The sequence below is a fragment of the Urocitellus parryii genome, chromosome 9, assembly GCF_045843805.1.
Source record: "Urocitellus parryii isolate mUroPar1 chromosome 9, mUroPar1.hap1, whole genome shotgun sequence".
NCBI classification, from domain to species: domain Eukaryota; kingdom Metazoa; phylum Chordata; class Mammalia; order Rodentia; family Sciuridae; genus Urocitellus; species Urocitellus parryii.
In genome coordinates this window covers 27,369,433-27,387,821 of record NC_135539.1, presented here as the reverse complement: position 1 = coordinate 27,387,821, position 18,389 = coordinate 27,369,433, and the positions used below count along the sequence as shown (strand labels likewise).

General features: G+C 49.6%; 2 protein-coding genes across 5 annotated transcripts in view; both read right to left on the bottom strand.

The window, feature by feature from the left end:
• The window catches only part of Bcl7b (BAF chromatin remodeling complex subunit BCL7B), a 29,696-nt gene extending 27,048 nt beyond the window's left edge, over positions 1-2,648 (bottom strand). For all 3 annotated transcript variants that reach the window (XR_003301555.2, XM_026396897.2, XM_026396898.2), the window contains exon 1: positions 2,463-2,648. Coding sequence is in view for 2 of the 3 variants with exons in the window: in XM_026396897.2 (XP_026252682.1) it covers positions 2,463-2,554 (92 nt within the window). In the remaining variant the exon portion in view is untranslated. The remainder of the gene's footprint in view (positions 1-2,462) is intronic.
• A 3,475-nt stretch (positions 2,649-6,123) lies between these two features.
• Tbl2 (transducin beta like 2) lies at positions 6,124-14,650 on the bottom strand. 2 transcript variants are annotated; one of them, XM_026396895.2, is made up of 7 exons: positions 14,421-14,650; positions 12,597-12,718; positions 12,169-12,353; positions 11,212-11,363; positions 10,747-10,873; positions 9,614-9,766; positions 6,124-9,420 (listed from the first exon to the last, which is right to left on the bottom strand). In XM_026396895.2, the coding sequence occupies exons 1-7, from the start codon at positions 14,548-14,550 to the stop codon at positions 8,958-8,960; spliced, it is 1,332 nt and encodes a 443-aa protein (XP_026252680.1). In that variant the 5' UTR covers positions 14,551-14,650; the 3' UTR covers positions 6,124-8,957. The 2 variants fall into 2 exon arrangements, with proteins under 2 accessions (XP_026252680.1, XP_077658654.1); XM_077802528.1 differs by lacking the exons at positions 12,597-12,718; positions 14,421-14,650 and having other exon boundaries at positions 12,192-12,242.
• Positions 14,651-18,389: the final 3,739 nt, after the last annotated feature.

Below are 18,389 nucleotides of genomic sequence, written 5' to 3'. Positions count from 1 at the left end.
GTTAAATAAAGAAGAAATACACCTTGAGGATCAAAGCTCTATAGAAAACCCTCTCAGCCTTTCTGATAAGGTGGATGCTATATACCCACAAAGTAAGCAAAGACATAAGGTGGAACGACTGTCTTGCCCACAGTCACTCCATAGGTCATTATTTAAAGTCTCACAAGTAGTCCAGATTAAACTAAATTCACTGTTCTGAACTCGCGCCTTCAATATACTTTAAGAATTGTGAACCCATGTGCGTAAAGGAAATGTAATAAAGGCACTCCCTTGTTCTAGAATTACTTCTGCAAGCCCAGGCTGGCCTGGAACTTGTGATCTTTCTGCCTCAGCCTCTTAAGGAAACAGGTTTGTCCCACTGCATCTGAAAGTTTTAAGTCTGATTTGAAGTTACAAAAAAGCCAAAAAAGTAACTGCTGTTCTGTTCAGCAAATAATGACACAAAAATTTGAGAGACTGTGACATAACAAAGAAAAACGAAGACTTAGTAAACTGGAGTTAGTTTCCCAACAGACCACTCCAGGAGCCTGTGGTAGGGCCCAGGGATGCATCACATGGCCTACAGACCCTTTCTTTTCTGAAGCAGTCTTTCTATGTTGCCCAGGCTAGCCCCAAACACCTGGGGTTAAAAGATCCTCCTGCCTCAGCCTCCCTAGTAGCTGGGACTATGCAAGTGTACGCTGCCTGGCTAAATAACCATTTTTATATGTTAAAAATCATCACAGCCAGGTGTGGTGGTGCAAGCCTGTAATCCCAGCAGCTTGGGAGGCTGAGACAGGAGGATTTCAAGTTCAAAGCAACAGTCAACAACATCAAGGCACTAAGCAACTCAGTGACACCCTGTATCTAAATAAAATACAAAAATAGGGCTGGGTATGTGGCTCAGTGATTTGAGTGTTCATGAGTTCAACTCCCAGTACCCCCCCCAAAAAAACTATAATGCACAAATTTAAAAAAAATGTGGTGGTGGGGGGGAGTTGCTGACCCTGAAAAATAAACTTTGGAGCAGAGCCAGAAATTAATTAGGCAAGGAGGAGAGAGGAGGATACCCAGCATCAGGAACAGAAGTATGGTATCAGCATCCTAAGAAAGAGGCAGTACCTTTTTTGGTCTTTATCATAAAATAAGAGGCTTCTAAGCATTACTTTGGAAGCAGAAGGGTGTTATAGTACACTTTAAAAAGATCACTCCAGACTGGGTTGTAGCTCAGTGGCAGAGTGCTTGCCTAGCACGTGAAGCCCTGGGTTCGATCCTCAGCACCACATAAAAAGAAACAAAACACAGGATTGTATTCATCTAGGACTAGAAAGATTTCTAAAAAATCGCTCTAGTACTTGAAGTAAGTAAAATGTAATTAAGCAAACACGACCCGAACTGGACGATGAGCAAGAGGAGCAGCAGGATGATCCACCAGGGAAGGCGTGGAGTTCCAGGCGGGAGAGGAGAGCCCTATGGCATAGACCGCTGGAACAATGACGGCAAGGAAGAGAATCGTGGGCTCTTAGGTCTCACCAAAACCTAGGAGGATTCCATGTGGAGAGGGAAGCCATGATCTATTATTACTTAATTATTTCTGCGGTTCTACTAGAGACTGAACCCAGAACCTTGAACGCTGAGCTGCATCCCTAGCCCCTCTCTGACATTTTGAGGCAAGGTCTCGATAAACTGCTCACACTGACCTAGAACTTGGGATCCTCCAGCCTCCCCAGCGGCTGCGATCACAGGTATGTCACACGCCCCGGGCAAGGAAGCCAAGAATTGCTTCATATTTGCACTAAATCTCAGCGGCTGGAAGGCTCCTGGGGAGAAAGCCAACGCTGCCCTGTCTTCAGGGTGGGGGCCTGGACCCAGGGGCGCTCAGTCGCCGAGCGACATCCCCAGCCCTTTTTGTTTGTCGAGGCAGAATCTAAGTTCCCAGGCTGGCCTCGAACTGGAAATCTAACGGGTGAAGCTCCTGATAACAAGACGGGCGCTCGGCCGACGTCAGAGCCGTTTCCAAGCCACTCGGAGCCGGGTCTCGGGAGCGCAGGGTTTCCACCTCAGGACCGCGCCAGCTCCTGGAGTGCGCCATCTGCCCCGAAACTTCGCAATCTCCGGCGGCTTCCCAAGCACTGCGCGCAGCCCGGCGGGCCACTCCACCGCGGCTCTCCACCGCGGACAAGCGGCAAGTAGGCAACGAAACCCCACTGCAGCACAGGACTCCGCGTCCGGAAGCCGGAAGCGCCTCCCGACGCCCGCGACCGCGGCAGGTGGGCGGGCCCGCGAGCCAGGAAGCCGCTGATTGGCCGCGTCCGGGGCGCCCTCTGACCTCACGCGGACGCCAGCGCACCCTCCTCCCGCCTTCTCCTACGCCCCCCCTCCCCCAGCTCCGGCCGCTCAGCTCCCACCCTGCCCGCCAGTCCCGCGCTCCTCTGGGTCTGGGCCCGAGTTCCCCGCCAGAACCGCTGGCTCCCGCCCCTCACCATTTCCGCACTTTCTCGATGGCCGCCATCACCTTCTTGATGTCGTCCTTGGCCCGGCTGCGGGTCTCAGCCCGGACCGACCGGCCCGACATGGCGGCGGCGGGAACGGCGGGGGCCAGGACACTGCTCCCAAGACACGGAGAATCGCGCGCCTCACGCGCCGCCGCCCGCCCGCCGCCTCAGCGTCACCGCGGCCGTCGCCCCCTCCGTGCGCGCGTGCGCGAGGGAGCGCGCGCACCCGCCCGCCCCCTGGGGCTTGAGGCCTCAACGCGCCTGCGCGCCCCGCCCTGGGCGTCCCTTTAGAGCGCCCCGGGAGTCCCCTGGGCCCCTTCGCTGGTGTGTGTGCACTTCGAGCCTGGTGCACGTGCTATGCACAGGGCGAGGTGCGAGGCACTGCCGGTGTGGTCCTCAGCATCCCCAGGGTATTTCGAGGTCACCACCCTCCTGCCTTGCTGTTTCAACTATTATTTGATGCCCTTTGACCTTGATGGAACCAAGACTCTGCACCATCTGCCTTGCCTCTTCTGTCTGGCATCCTTGTTCCCCAGATACACGACTGTGCCCCAACCACAGGAAGTTTCACACCTATCTACTGCATGGCTTCCAGCCTTTGCACACACCTGTTCATCACCTGCAATTCTCTTTATCTCTTCATCTGATAAATATACTACTTTTTCCAGCATCCAGTTCAAACTCCAGCCTTTCCCAGATAGCCTAGGGTTCTACCTTGCTTGTACTTAAGTATAGTCTTAAGTATGAAATTCAGCAATTGTTGATTAAATGCTGCCTGATTTATGGAAGGCTCTGTACCTAATGCTGAGAACATAGTGGTTTTGTTTTCAAAGAGCTTCTGGTTCAATAGAACATGTAGACCAGAAATTAAGTATTTAAAATGCCTTTTGAGGGGCTGGGGTTGTGACTCAGTGGCAGAGGGCTTGCCTAGCATGTGTGAGGCACTGGGTTCAATTCTCAGCACTGCAAATGAATAAAAAAGGTCCATTAACAACTACAAATACAAAAATAAAATAAATGCCTTTTGACAAATGCTTGGTTAAGGGAAATACAAGGTACTAGGATAACATAATCTAGAGAAAATGACCTTGAAGCTATCTCTGAAAATAGTAGATGCTGTTACTGTAAAGACTGCGTCCACAGACACTGTAGGTGCACAATGAATATGTGGGTAAACGATGACTCTTTAGTGCAAGTCTTGGCTTTTTGCCCTGGCCCATGCGTGGGCAGGCAAGCAGGCATGTACTGATGATGCCTATAGTAGGTGAAGAGTCCTGTGGCAGCTGTTTCAGGAGACACAGGAAGCGGGCTGTAGTGGTTGTTTTCCCCACCTCTAGAAAAACCTCTGCTCCCTTCCCGGCACTGGGAATTGAACCCAGAGGCATTCCACCATTGACCTTCATCTCCAACTCTTTGAGACAAGGGCCTAGCTAAATTGCCCAGTCTGGCCTTGAACTTTCAATCTTCCTTCCCCAGCAGCTGGCATCACATCACTAGGATTACAGGTATGCACACCTGGCCCTTTAAATAAACTTCTTTTTCTCTGCTCCACAGAAATCCCTGAACTTGACCAAGCCTTAGGTAAGACTGTCCCCTTTCCTGATTGACAAATGTCATGGCTTGATAAACATTTGTTCTCTTGCTGGTGACTGAGTCAGAAAGAGCTTCAGCCTGGCTGACGAATGAAAGAGCCAAACTAGCACATGGAGAGAAAAGATGAATCTAGAAACAATAGGATTGGAGGTGACACATCAGTTTTTTAAACCTAGCTGATCCAAAATAACCAAACTCACATGTGGCCAGAGCACCTGCTAAATACCCTCTAGCAGTGAAACTGTGGGTGACGCAAAGATGACTAAGACTTACTCCCTGCCCTCAAGGTGGTAGTAAAGAAAGCAATAGGAAAATGAAATGCATGGTGGAACTCAAGTGCCATGAGTCAAACCAGCTGTTGGGTCTTCAGTCCCATCCCTAACCCCCATGGTTCAGATACAGGCCACCACCTGAAAATTACACCAACTTCTCTCACTCTGGTCAACTCCTGGCCAGCCTTCACCCTGAGGTTTCTCTTCTGTTGGGAGGAGTGTGTGTGTGCAGGGGGGGAAGGGGGCAGGGGACATGAGGTGGGGGGAACACTGGGCATCTAACCAGGGCCTGTAAGTGCTCTGCACACTCCTAGGCCCCTGTAGCTTCTGTTCCTCAGCTGCTCTAGCCTCCTACTTCCATGTCTCCTTCAGCTCATCTTGCCCATCACCTTCCCTGGGCTACCCACTGCCCTAAGGACATGCCTGCTTCCTCCTATATGTCGACTTGGCCCTCCATTTCTTACCTCTTCTCCCACAACAGCACGGAGAACAGAGCCTGGCACTATGCAAATTCTCATTAAATACCCAAAAGCCCAACCTCAGTGGTTCCCTTGACCCTTTCCTCTGTGCTGTGCTCTGTGTAACCAAAGTGGAAACCTACAAACTATTACCCATAGGCACTTTTTGAGTTCATAGCCAACTTGCATTCAATGCAACTGCTTCCCTTCTCAGAGTGAAAGCTACAATGGCCTACAGTAGCCCTATGGTCCTCTTCCCGTCAATGCTCTCCCCTTTCCTCCTACAACTCCACCTGGCTATGGCTGAGACTGGCCTTGCTCATCTGAAAACACCTAGTCAAGCTCCATCCTCAGAGACCTTGCACTTCAGGTTCTTCCATGATTCACAACTGCAGTGTCCCCCAAAAGCTCATGTCAGTCTTGAATGCAGCTATGTTCAGAAGGTGGAGCTTTGGGGAAAGTGATTTGATCATGAAGGCCCTGATCTCATCCATCATGGAGTCACAGAATCCATGAAGAGTGGACTCATGAAGAGTGGGTCCTTGGCGGGGGTTGCCTTCAGGGTCTTGTCCCCAGCTCTGGCTCTGCTCCATCACACCCCTCAACCAGGACACTCTGCCCTACAGGCCCTCTGCCCCACACAGGCCGGTAGCAATGGAGCCCACAAGCCATGGACTAAAACCTCTGAACCAGGAGATAAAATTATCTTTCCTCTTCTATTTTCTCAGGTTTTTGTCTCAGGTAAAAAGCTGGCTCAGGCCACCTTAAGGTCTTTACTCAAATGTCTTCTCCATGCAGCGCTCCCTGGGCTTCCAGACCCACACTCATTTCTGTCCCCTTTCCCATTTTTCTCCAGAGCATTCGTCACCATTTCAGACACTTTGTCTTTGGAGTAGCTCCATCAAGGCGGCAACATGGCCTGTTCACTGATTATTTCTAGCACAGAGTACAGAGCCCTGCGTAACGCAGGTTTCTCATTAAATACTTGAAGGCCCAACCTCAGTGGTTCCCTCGCCCCTTTCCTTAAGATCTCTGAGGAGGATCATGGTCCTGTAAACACCCACAGGGCTCTTGTTACCTGAACAGAAATTTACCAAGACTATCAATAGGCCTTAAACTGTGTGCTTGTTTTATTCAATTTTGATGATTTTATCAGTCATTTAAAATATTTTCCAGGGGCTGAGGTTATGGCTCAGGGGTAGAGCACTCACCTCACCTTGGGTTCGATCCTCGGCACCACATAAAAATAAAGGTATTGTGTTCAACTTCAAAAAAATATATATTTTCCAAACACTTTATTTTGAAAAAATTTAGAACCCACCGAAGTTAAAATAGTAATTTAAAAATAGTAATGCTGTCTGCACCCAAGTCTTGCTAAAAAGCAACTGGGCAGCCTCCTCTCTACGTTAGGATCCAGACACTTCCTGGTTGCAAGAGAAGCAGCTGCATCTTTACTGAGTGGAGCTGTCTGGCCCCAGAAAGTTTCTGACCTTTTGTAGTGTTTTCACTCATTAGAAACTCACAACATGGCAAGTGGACATGATAGGACTTATTCCCATTTTACAGATGAAAAAACAAACCCAGAGGTCAAGTGATCTACCTGCTTCAGGCCCCAGCAGAAACGGGAACTGAAGACTTCTGACTTCAGTAACTCAACATTCTACGGTCACTTCCTCTTGGGTGTACTATGGGAGTAATGCCAGAGCTGCTTCTCAAAACAGGTGTGCAAAGAGTTTTTTTAGTCTCAATCTTCTGGCAGTCAAAAGTAAATATTCACCAGCTCCATGTGCACAGTATTATGAGTCAGAAGTCTGTTATCAGGAACATAAAACCATACAAGTGTAAGAACAAGAATATACCAAGGTGTCCACCCACCACTTGCCCCTATTCTGAGTGCAACATTTATTGAAGGCTTACTTAGTCCTAGCTACTGTGCTCAGGACCCAGAACAAAGAAGACAGACAAGGATTTTGTCCCTGTGCAGTTCACACTGCAGTGGGTCCTACAGTCCACACGCTGACGAGAGACAAGTGGCCTGCATCTGGTCACCTCAGTGTTTTGTGTGGTCCATACAGTTCTTAATTTTCATGTTTTTATTTTTTAGTACATTGCCAAAACCGAGATTCTCTGAAACAGGCAACATGTGCTAGATCCTTCAACAATAATAGGTAGTAGTCACCTGCTGCCCCACAACCAGGGCGTATGCCCTCAGCTCCCTGCAGCCTCCACCATTTCCTATCGTCTCAAACCCAGAGGACTGGCCTCAGACACTGACATGTTGGTTATTTGACATCCAAAAGAACTGAAATGGAAACCCCTGAAGCAAACAAATATCCAAACAAGATAATTTCAGATAGCATCAAGTTAACAGAGAACAAAGAAACTAAGCTAAAGTGACGGGTGTGATATGATTGGTGGAAAGGGCTACTTCAGATGGGGTGGTCAGGGAGGGGGATTCTCTGGGAGGCAAAAGAAACCAAGAACTGAAGAACTGAATTATGACAATTCCTGCCAACAGGAAAGAAAGACGCTTCCACACAGAGGGACCAGCACAGGCAGGAGGCGCCGGCCGCTATAGACAGTTCAGCTCATTCAAGAACAGCAAGACCAGGTGGCTGAGAGCGGTAAAGAAAGATCACAGAGAAGGAAGGGGCCAGGTCACATGGCTTCATGGTGAGAATTTTAGGATTTTGTTCAAAAAGCAAGGGGAAGCTTTTGAAGGGTTTTAACTAGGGAGTAAGGTGGTCTGCTTTACATTTTCAGAAGATCACTCTGCTGGGTAGAAAGGTGACTAAGGCAACAGAGGAAGCAGGGAACCCAACTGGGAAACCAATTGCAAGCTGTACTATGAGGTCCAATAGGTGACAGTGGCTAGGACCAGGATGGTAACAGGAAAGATGGAGAGAGGCAGCAGACTGAGCATGTCAAGGAACTTCCTTAAGGGTGGATGGAGCAGTGGGGGTGGGAGGTGGTAATGAAAAGGGAGCAGTCAAGGGCAACTTCGAGGTTGTGACCTGTTCTAACATCTGGAGAACACTGGGACCACCGGATGCCCTGGTTTTAGAGATCAAGACTGATTCTGGATGAAGACATTGTGCCTAGATTCCTAATGTCCCTCACTTCCCATATGCAAGCAGTCCTTATGCCCCCATATTCAAACTTTGAAAGACCCAATTTCTTATCAATCTATCCATTCACCCCCATACCAGTCACCTCTGTCATGGCTCAGTTCTCTCTCTCTCTCTTGCCTTGACTTTTACAACAGTCTACTGTAGCCATGAATTTAAAAGCAGCTCTTATAGACATGTCTCTTAGTTCCCTGACCTCAGTCATATTTATCCTCTGTACCTAGCCGGGCTGGCCAGAGGAGGCACTCAAACATGTGATGACGTGAAAAGAGGTCTCCTCAGACAGGATGTGACTTCTCCAGAGTGGCACGTCCCCGCCCAGGATCAGACCGCTCTTCCACACAACATGAAACTGAACCAGACTCCAAATGTATGACCAAGTCCCGTAAAACTTTGCTACACAGGAATGTTTCTAATTTGGTTTCAAACCACACTTTTGAGTCCCACTTTTACTGAACAGTTAATGACATCGGACAATATTATTCTTTTTCACTTTTCTTCCAAATGTAGGGAACTTATACTTCCTTAGCCTCATGTTTGCAAGGAGGCAACAGCGAGCATTACTCTGCATTTTACAAATAAGAAAACCAAAGCCCAGAAAGCAGCACCTTCATTACTTCTCATGGAGCTGGTAACCTGGCCCAGGTGAAGGCTCATCTTCCTGGGGCTCAGAACACAGCTCAGCTCACCCCATAATAGTGCTGCAACATTCCGGGGTTCATATCTACGTTTACAAACTTCCTGGGTGTCAGAGTATGCTGTCACAAGGTCAAAGACCACTCTCCTCAGTGCTGGGTGAAGACAGATTCCACCCCTTGGGCCTAGGAGAAAGAAAAGCACCTTGCTCTTCAGTCCAGAAGTCAAAAACAGTAAGGAGAGAGAGAGATCCAAGTGGACAAGAGCAGTTTCAATGGGAAAAAGAGGGGCCGCCAGCAAGAACACCAAGACCTCCTTTGGAGGGTTTCCACCCAGGAGCACCTGGGAATCAAAGTGGAAGTACTGGGGAAGCAGGCCAGACCCTTCCTGAGCCAGTCACTTCTTCAGGGCTCCCAGGCTCCTCAGGGCCTCCTGGGCCTGGGTTAGCTGCTGCTGCAGCCTCTGGCGAGTGCTCTCGGTGGAGGCCCGCTTCAGGAGGCCCTGCATCTCCTCCACCACTGCTCGGTGGCCAGGGGTATTGTGGAAAAGCCGCACTGCCCGATCCCCACAGGAGGCCAGAAAGCGGCCAGTGATGTCGAAGGATAAGTCCGTGATACACTCCCCATGGACCTGCTCAAAGCATTCCTCCTTCTCACCCCGCCGGGTATTGTAGAGATGAATACTAGTGCCGCTGGCCAAGGCCAAGACGTGGGTGTCAGGGGAGAGAGCCAGGCGGCACTGCATGGTGCTAGCCTCTTCAAAGCGTCCTGTCCTCAGCAGGTAGGGATCCTGCTGCTTCTTGTATTCCACATCTGTATCCCACAATTTCCATGTACCATCCTTGGAGACAGAGGCCATCCTGTAATATGCGAAATCACAGCTTGAGCCCCAGCTCCCTCTGGCAGGGAGGCCCCTGGGGAGTCAGAGGGACCTCAGCTAGGAAGGCAAGTCTGCTTTCCCTTCAGAGCCACAGCTCCGGCAGGAGGGAGGGCTTGCTTTGGCTGCCAGGAGCCACTGCTAAGACACCAATGAGGGCACATTCACTCACTCACCTCCGCGAGTCGTTGGAGAAAGCGAAGGAGTGGACAGCTGCAGTGTGGCCCTTCAGTTCAAAGGCTCGCACGACCTCCTGGAAGTCCCCCTTCTTTCCAAAGCAGACTTCCCAGACCTTCACATCTGGGGTGAAACCACATGTGGCCACAAACCTGCCACACAACCCAGGTTCCTTTGAAACAATTTTATAGGCACCTTGTTCCTGCAAACCCCTTACACAGCTTTTCTGAGGATACTTTTAAATTTTTCTGTGGTGCTGGGGATGGAACCCAGGGCCTATGCATGCTGGACAAGCCCTCTACACCCCCGCCTAGACACAAATAACTTTTTTTGTACTGGAAACTGAATCCAGGGGCACTTAACCACTGAGCCACATGCTAGTCTTTTAAAAATATTTTTAAATTTAGAGACAGAGTCTCACTGAGTTGCTTAGCGCCTCGCTAAGTTGCTGAGGCTGGCTTTGAACTCTGCCTCAGCCTCCCAAGCCACTGAGTACAGCAGCATCTTTAAAAACAACAACAACAACAAAAAAAAAACAGGAACAATTTACCACTGAGCTACATGCACAGCCCTCTTCATTTTTTACTGAGACAGAGTTTCACCAAGTTGCTTAGGGCCTCGCTAAATTGCTGAGGCTGGCCTTGAACTTGTGAACCTGTCTCAGCCTCCTCAGTCACTGTCATTTCAGGCATGCACCACTGCACACAGCACAAAGTACCTTTGAAAAGTGCTTTTCTGAATGATTTTGGCCAAATTAGATGGCTTGCATGTACTAATGTATACCAACAAATTCCACCATTATGTATAATTATAATGCACCAACAAAAAAAATTTTTTTTAAAGAAGTGTTTTTGTATACATGACTTCAGTTTATCCTCACAGCTTGCTTTAAGATATGTAGAGCCCTCACTCTGCCCTTTAAACTCAAGAGATGAAGAAACACAAATTAAGGACAGTGGTAGCTTACATGAAATCTCATACACCACGGCAACATTGGGAGAGCAGAGACTTGCACCCAGAGTTCCGACTCCTCCCTGTGTGCTCTCCCCCCACCACAAAGCCACCTCTCTGTGTTGTGCCTGACTTGTCTCAACCTCTCCCACCCAGATGCCTTGGCCCTTCCCAGGCTCACCTGCTGCAAGGGGATATAGCAGCATAGGTATTGTTCATCTGGTTGGTGTTGATGGTAGACAGAACCTGACCTTTCAGATTCCAGATGAGGACAGTTGTGTCACTGGAGGCTGTCATGATGAACTTCCCTGAGAGGGAGGGGAATGACATGAGCTGAAGTCAATGATCTGATCCAACTGTCATTCTCGAAGAGACACTTTAAAAGCCTCTGCTGCCCAAAGCATCAATGTTCCCCTCCCACGCCAAGGGTGGCCACAGGCAAGACCTGTACAGCTCTTCCCTGCCCCCTTGCTGTGACTCTCAGGACTAAAGGGGAGCACAGAACCTGGCTGCTTGGAGTCAGAGCTCCTTGGTCACACTGAGACTGACAAAACTCCCAGGCAGCATTAAGTCATTCAGCAAATGTAACTGTGGACATTTTAGTTTTTCATGCCTTGGGCAAGTTCCACCTCTGAACGCCTTTTACCTGTGTCAGCAATGCCAATGTTGATGACAGGTGCCTTGTGCTTTTTAGGGAAGTCCTCTGGGGTGGCTGTGAAGGTAAATCCCCCATCTTCTCTCTTGGTCATCTTGAAGACACGGAGAGTGTCCCCATTGGCCAGCCAAACAATGAAGGCTCTAGAGACAGATAACACATAAGTCTCTCCCTCATCTAGACCCAGAAGCCTATGTGTTCCAGGCCCTGGGGAAACTCAAGATCTCCCCTCGTGCCTTGTAAGTCTAGCCTTATAATGTAACCCCTGTTTCAAAATCTCAAGCCAGACATGGTGATACAACACCAGTATTCCCAGCAACATGGGAGGCTAAGACCAACCTCAGCAACTCAGCAAGGCCTATGGACTTAGTAAGAGAATGTCTTGAAATAAAACAAAGAAAGGCTGGGAATGTGACTTAGTGGTAAGTGCCCCTTAATTGCCAGTACAAAAAAAAAAAAAAAAAAAGACGACGACGACAAAAACTATTCAAAAGCTGGCCATGGTGGCAAAACCTATAATTCCAGCTACTTGGGAGACTGAAGGAGGAAGATCTCAAGCTTAAGACCAGCCTGGGCAACTTTGCAAGACTTAATATCAAAATAAATAAATAAAAGGGTTGGGAACGTAGCTTGGTGGAAGAGCACCCCAAATTCAATCCCCAGTACAGGAATATCACAGCTTTGGCTTCCTTTAATTTCTCTGAGAGCTTCCAAGACTCGACTAGAAGCCAGGTTTTGGCATTTGCTGGATGGAATTATTTCCCCTACTCTGCTTCCAAGCTATGTAACAACATAGCCCTCCAGGAAGCCCAGGCAGTGCCCAAACTACCTGGATGCTCTCTTTCTGCCACCCCACGGAGACCTTCCACTACTCCCACCAGATATGGGAAAGCTATAAACCTGGGGTGAGGCTTCTACAAGCAAACCTGAGGTCCCATCCTGTCCCACCTGCAGTCAGGGCTGAAGCGCACCAAGGTGGCGTGATCCAGCTCCACGTTGGCTCTCATGCTGCGGTGCTCCCGCTGGAGGAAGTCCTTGGTGCTCCAGATGCGGACTGTGCGATCATCTGCACAGGTGGCCAGATACTTGCCATTGCTGCTAAAGTCCATGCAAGATATGTTTCCGCTGTGGCTCTAGGGGACGGGTTGGAGTAAGTGTGAATGGGAGCCTCCTAGAGGAACAAGGAAGCCTAACCTGGAGCCATGACTATGGACCCCTATTGCTGGAATAAGAAAGGCTAAGATGAGACATGCTCAATGACTTTTCAGAGGCAGAGAGGCCTGCAATGCGCATTGATCAGTACAAAGGAAAAAGTCTGCAAGGGTCTGAGTCTTCGCATGTGGGCACTATGTGGGCACCCATGAGTACTCATGTACCTTCAGTGCTGCAGCCAGGAGACGGTGAGTGAAGCTATGTTGTTGAGGCTTCTCCTTGCGAATCCGCTGACTCTGTTTCTGCTTCTTGGATCCTGACTTCTTGGTTCCATTTGCTTTCTGGCCTATTAGGAAGGCTCAAGTCATCATTCACTCATCTGTAAGCACCTACTAACTACCTACAACTGACTAGGCACTGAGAAGAGCAGCAAGAGAGGACCAGATATGGCTCTTGTCCTCGAGAAGAGAGAAATATTATATGTGAAACAGGCAAAAACAAAGGCTTTGGAATTAGACCTGGGTGTGGATTCTGTGTCTACTACTGAGTGACCTTGAGAAGGCTACTTGCTTTTAGTTCATAGAGCACCTCAGTGCAAATTAGAAAAGGCACCAAGGCACCCTCTCTGGGCTGAAATAGCTGAGTGGGCTCATAGCACAGCCAGTGTAGTGTGGATTCTTGGCCAGATATTCCTATACAGGAAATAATGTGCACAACCAAATCTGGAGGCTTGAATCTTGGATAAGTGACTTAACTGATCTGGGCTTAAAGAGAGACTAGGAGAACTGGATGACAAACCAAGAGCACCCAACACATGCATTAAAGACCCAAGGAAATCTCAGAAAGAACTCAGAAAGAGTAACATGTTTTAAGCATCTGTCTACCCTGTGCCAGGAATGGTGCCAGTCAAGTTTTACATAATATGTTAGAGAATCAGGCTAGGCACAAAGCTGGCATGTGCTAGATGGTGGCAGATGTCCCCCCATTCCTACAGGAAACATACCTCCTAAACCTTGCACACAAAGATGGTCACAATCTGGCTCTGCTTACCTTTCCAGCCTTGTCTAATAAGCCCCACCTGACCTTTGAGCACAACAAATGCTGTTTTGGAATTCACTGCCTTTAAGAGTTTTGCCATTGGAAGGAATGTCTGCCATTCTTAGCCTCCTGGCAAATTCTTCCTACACAACTATCCTTCAGAACCCTACACCACTGGCTGGGGCTGTAGCTCAGTTGCAGAGTGCTTGCCTTGGGCTCCATCCCAGCATCAAAAGAAATAACAAAAGAACCCCTAGCCCTCTCCTGGGTTTCCTACTCTCAGCAAAGATTTCATTGACCTCCAGAAAAGCAGGGCTGGCCATTCTCACTTTTTTTTTTTTTTGTTTTCCAGTACTGACCTCTTCTGTGGCATTTATTACACAATTTTTTTCGCGTGCATTCTTAGGGTATTTATATTTACATTTTAGATGTACATTTTTAGATGCACTTTTTTTTTTTTTAATTTTGACACAGGGCCTCGCTGAGTTGCTTAGGGCCTCGTCAAACTGCTGAGGCTAGCTTTGAACTTGCGATCCTCCTGCTTCAGCCTCCCAAGTCGCTGGGATTGCAGGAGTGCGCCACCGCGCCGGACTGGATACAATTCCTTACTGGACTCATTAAAGGAAAAGATCCCAAAGTCTACCAGCCCGATCCACGTTGCCGTAGGTCGCAAAACTAATAGAGAGTGCTTAAGAACGAACGCCCGTTCTCCGTTTTTTTTTTCCCCCCAGCACAGCACGTTCCGGAGTTTGCAGCTTTCCTGGCGACCCGGGCGACCAAAGCAGCGTGGCCTTGTCCTGCCAGAGGGCCGCGGCACAGGGCCCTGGTCCCAACAAGCCCTGCCCTGGGGTGCGGCCGGCCCGCCAACGCGGCGCCCGGCCTCTGGGAGGAGGCTCACTTCACCACGGGAGAAACTGAGGCCTAGGATCCCCGGCCTGCGCCGGCCCAAGCCGCCGGCTGCCCCACGCGGACACCCAGCGCGCGGCCCCTCCCCGCCAGGCCCTACTTACGGACCGGCCGACCGCCCCTCTCCTCCTCGGCGCGCAGCCACCCCCGCGCTACCGCCGCCGTGGCCATCAGGGCCAGCAGTCCGACCAACAGGGACAGCCCCATCAGCTCCGGCATCTGAGGCAGCTCCATGTCGCCCGCACGCTGCCACCTCAGCCGCCGACTACGCTGGCGCCCGCACGTCTCCGCGCACGCGGGGGCGGGGCCTTGCCGTTAGCGCGCCTCAAGGGGAGGGGCCTGGCGGTTGGCGGTTCCCGGAGGGGCGGGGCCTGCCCGTTGAAAGCTTTTGAGGGGCGGGGTCTGGCCGTCGGAGGGCCTGGAGCCCCTTCCTCCAGACGGTTGGAGGGCACCTCGAGGGGCGTGGCCTATCCATTAGCGCGCCCAATCGAAGGGCGGGGCCTGGCCTTGGGCGCTTCTTGCGAGGCGGTGCCAGATGTGGGCGTGTCCTGAGGGCGGACCCTGGTGATCCGCGGGCGTCGGGCTGCGGAGGTCGTGCAGATGCTGAGGGTGCAGGTAGTGAGATCTGCAGGTCCTTGTCATTCCTATCTTGAGTAACTTGCTGATAACAGTTTATTAAAGGCTTATTCTGACCTTGCCACACTGGATCCTTTCAAGGAAGCAGAGCAGGGGCTTTATTCGCATTTGACTCGTGGGAGAGTCTTTGCAACAGGTGAAAGTTAGATGGGCTCTTGCTGTTACTGAAGGGGCAGAAGGGTAGTCCTGGCATCGGAGCGGGGAGCATCCTAGCAAAGACCTGAAGAACAAGGATGTTGTAGAGAGGCAGGGCATGAACACGATAAAAAGATGGCAGACAAGGTCCGAAAGTCTGCAAGGCCTCAACTGCCAGCTCCATCCAGCATGTGGGATCACAGGAGGCAGTGGGGCAAAATCCATTTCTGGATTCTCTGGATGTGTAAAGACAAAAAGACAAACCCGGAAGTAGCTGCAAGGATATGAGGAGTTGAAAAGAGCCTGGGCTGGGGATGGCCTGGGGAGGGGAAAGGAAGTTGAAAAGCAGATTTTATTTTTTACAGTGTTGGGGATTGAACCCAGGGCCTCACATATGCTAGACAAGCACTGAGCACCCCCAGCCTCTGAAAGCTTCTTAATCAAAATATAATAATAATAATAATAATAATAATTATAGAATCAACAGGTAGTTGAAAAAATGAAGAGGTCCCAAGGACATTTCCACTCAGTTTCATCCAATAGTAACATTTCGCAAAACTGTAGTAGAAGATCACAACCAGGAACTTGACACTGATACAATAATCTACAGAGGTTTTTTTCAGATTTTGCCAAAAAGGACAAAAAAGATTGAGAGAATTTGGATTAGACCTGCATGGCTGGAAAGGGGATATTCCCAGTATGGTCATACTCCTTGGACTCCCAGCCCCACAGCCCAGAGCAAACAGAAGTACCAGGATCAGTATTCCAGCTTCTAATATTTCCATCTCCACCAAGGAGCTGCCTTTCCTCACCGTCCAAGCCCTGCAGCTTTAATTTATAAGGACCCTCTAAGGAGACAGGTTACCACAGGCTGACTGACAGACACAGCCGCAGTCTCGCAGTCTCGGGTGAGGAAACAGATCCAGTCAGAAGGCAAATGGAGCAGCTTCATTTCCTTCCCTTTTGTCCTTTGCAGGGAACTGACATTGACTCAGTTGTGGGCAGTGGGGTGGGGAGTGCCAGGAGACGGGTGTTCAGAGCCTCCTGGGGCTTTTCCTCACTGACTTGCTATTTAGAAGTGTAGGCATGGCCATGAACCACCATCTTTCGCCACCATCTAGAGGCCAAGCTTTTACTTTTAAAAGCATATTGCATGGGACATTTATTGATCCAGCAGTTTTGGGTTTCTTTAATCCCACGTTGTCTCCACTGATTAGGAGACAGACTATATGAAGTCGGGTGATGTTCCCAAGGTGGCACAAGTAGGGAGAGAACCTGGGGACTTGTTGCAATTCATGAATATGGTACAAAGAAAAGCAAGAGCAGCCCTCTTTGTACAGCTCAGGCAAGGCTACAAAATCCGTTCACAGCAGTGGCTTTTAAGACAGGTGATGTCAGAGCTGTGGATGTAGCTCAGTGCTAGAGTGCATGTCTGGCATGCATGAATCCCTCCCTGGGTTTGATACCCAGTACTACCCCCCCCTAAAAAATAGGTGATGTTATGAAATAATTTAGTTTTAATCAGACTCAGGAAAAAAATAACAGGATCAGGTCAAGTAACTTGCCCCAGATCAACAAGGAAGCAGGGAGAGAATCCCTAGTCAGACCTAGTTCTGCTGTGCTCCAAGATCCATACTCCTCCCATGAAGCCTTGTGCTAACCCTCATGTGCTGTAGCCCATTTGGAAGCCAAGATCAAAGTCAGGCAGGACATGGACACAAAGTAGGATTTGGGGGAGCTAGGTGGATCAGGGAGAGGATGCCAAGGACAGGGGGCCTTGGCTGACCTGTACAGTCAAGCTGTAACTTCAAGCATCGGCATATGGAGAGGTGAGGCAGAGGGAGGGAGGGAATTCTGGGTAGGGAAGGAGTCTCAGCCTGCCTCCCTTGTGGGAGGATAATGCCTTGTGAGGGCAAAGTAGGATGCTGCAGCCCAAGACCCCAAAAGACTCATAACCGCTTGTAATGTGAAGGGAGGGAGACTGTGGAGAAAGGAGGCTGGGGGAAGTTGCACCTTGAACATGTGCTCAGAAGGCTGGTCTCCACAGGGGCAAGCATGTGTTAGACAAAGTAATCAGATTCCTCATTATTTAAATAGTGGTTTTCATGTACAACCAGAGATATGAAAAATTGTGCTCTATATGTGTAATATGAATTGTAATGCTTTCTGTTGTCATATGTAACAAATTAAAATTAAAAAAAAAAACACACATAGATAGTGGTTCTCAAAGTGTGGTCCAGGAATACCAGGCATGCACATTCTTAAACTCCATCCTTGACCTGCTACTGGGAAACTTAGAGGTGAGGCCCAGCAATCTGTATTTTAACAAACTCCCTAGTTGATTCTGTTGCACAGTAAAGTTTAAGAACCTCTGGCTGAGTATAATTCGGCGGCAGAGCACTTACCTAGGTTGTATGAGATCCTGGCTTCCATCCTCAGTACCAGAAAATAAAGCAAAACCTCTGATTGGAACTAATCCGAGCCCCAGCTACACGTTATTCACAGCTGAAAGCTTCTATTAGAGTTCTTGACCTTGGCTGAATGTTGGAAGCACTTTCAAAACTGCCAGTGTCTAAGCATCACACCTGGGATTCTGATCTGAGTCGTTCAGGCTGGATCAGGGCATGAAGATTTTTTTGAAGCACCCCCAAGTTATTCGATCGCACAGGTAAGTTTGAGAAGCAGCTGGCAGGGACACAGAAGGCAAATGCTAGAGTAGATGGAAAGGTGATGTTTTATGGACCAGGGGATGGCTGACAGGAAAAGGCTTAGTCAACTGGCCAGGCCTTAGGAAGAGGTAGCACAGGGCAGTGGGATGTGGGAAAGGGTTGAAGATATCTGCTTCAAGCCCACACAAGTTTGGGTGATGGCTCCTGTCCCAAGAATAGAGAGGACCAGCTCAAGTCACCACAAATTCAAGGGAGCTGGAGAACATCTGGAAGGAGGTGTCAGGGCGGCCCATGTGGTTGTATATAGCTCTAGGGAGAAGCAGAGATAGACATGGAGGAGGAGGTCCTTAGCAGAGAGGCTGAAGGGGCTTCCCCCAGAGCAAGGCCCAGCATTTGCCCCAGAGCAAGAGGAAAAGGGAGCCAGGGCAGGACAGGCTGAGGAAGAGGCAGCAGAAACCCAGAAGGCACTGTCAGGGAGAAAGAACCGTCTGGAGAGAGAATGGTTCAAGAAAGCCAAGGGCCCAGAGGAAGCCAGAAGCGCACCTGGATTTTTCAAGCAGAGACTCAGTCGGAAATGAGCTCAGTGGGAGCAGAGTGGAGGCAGGAGTCCAGCTGGGGGGTTCTAGGAGGAGG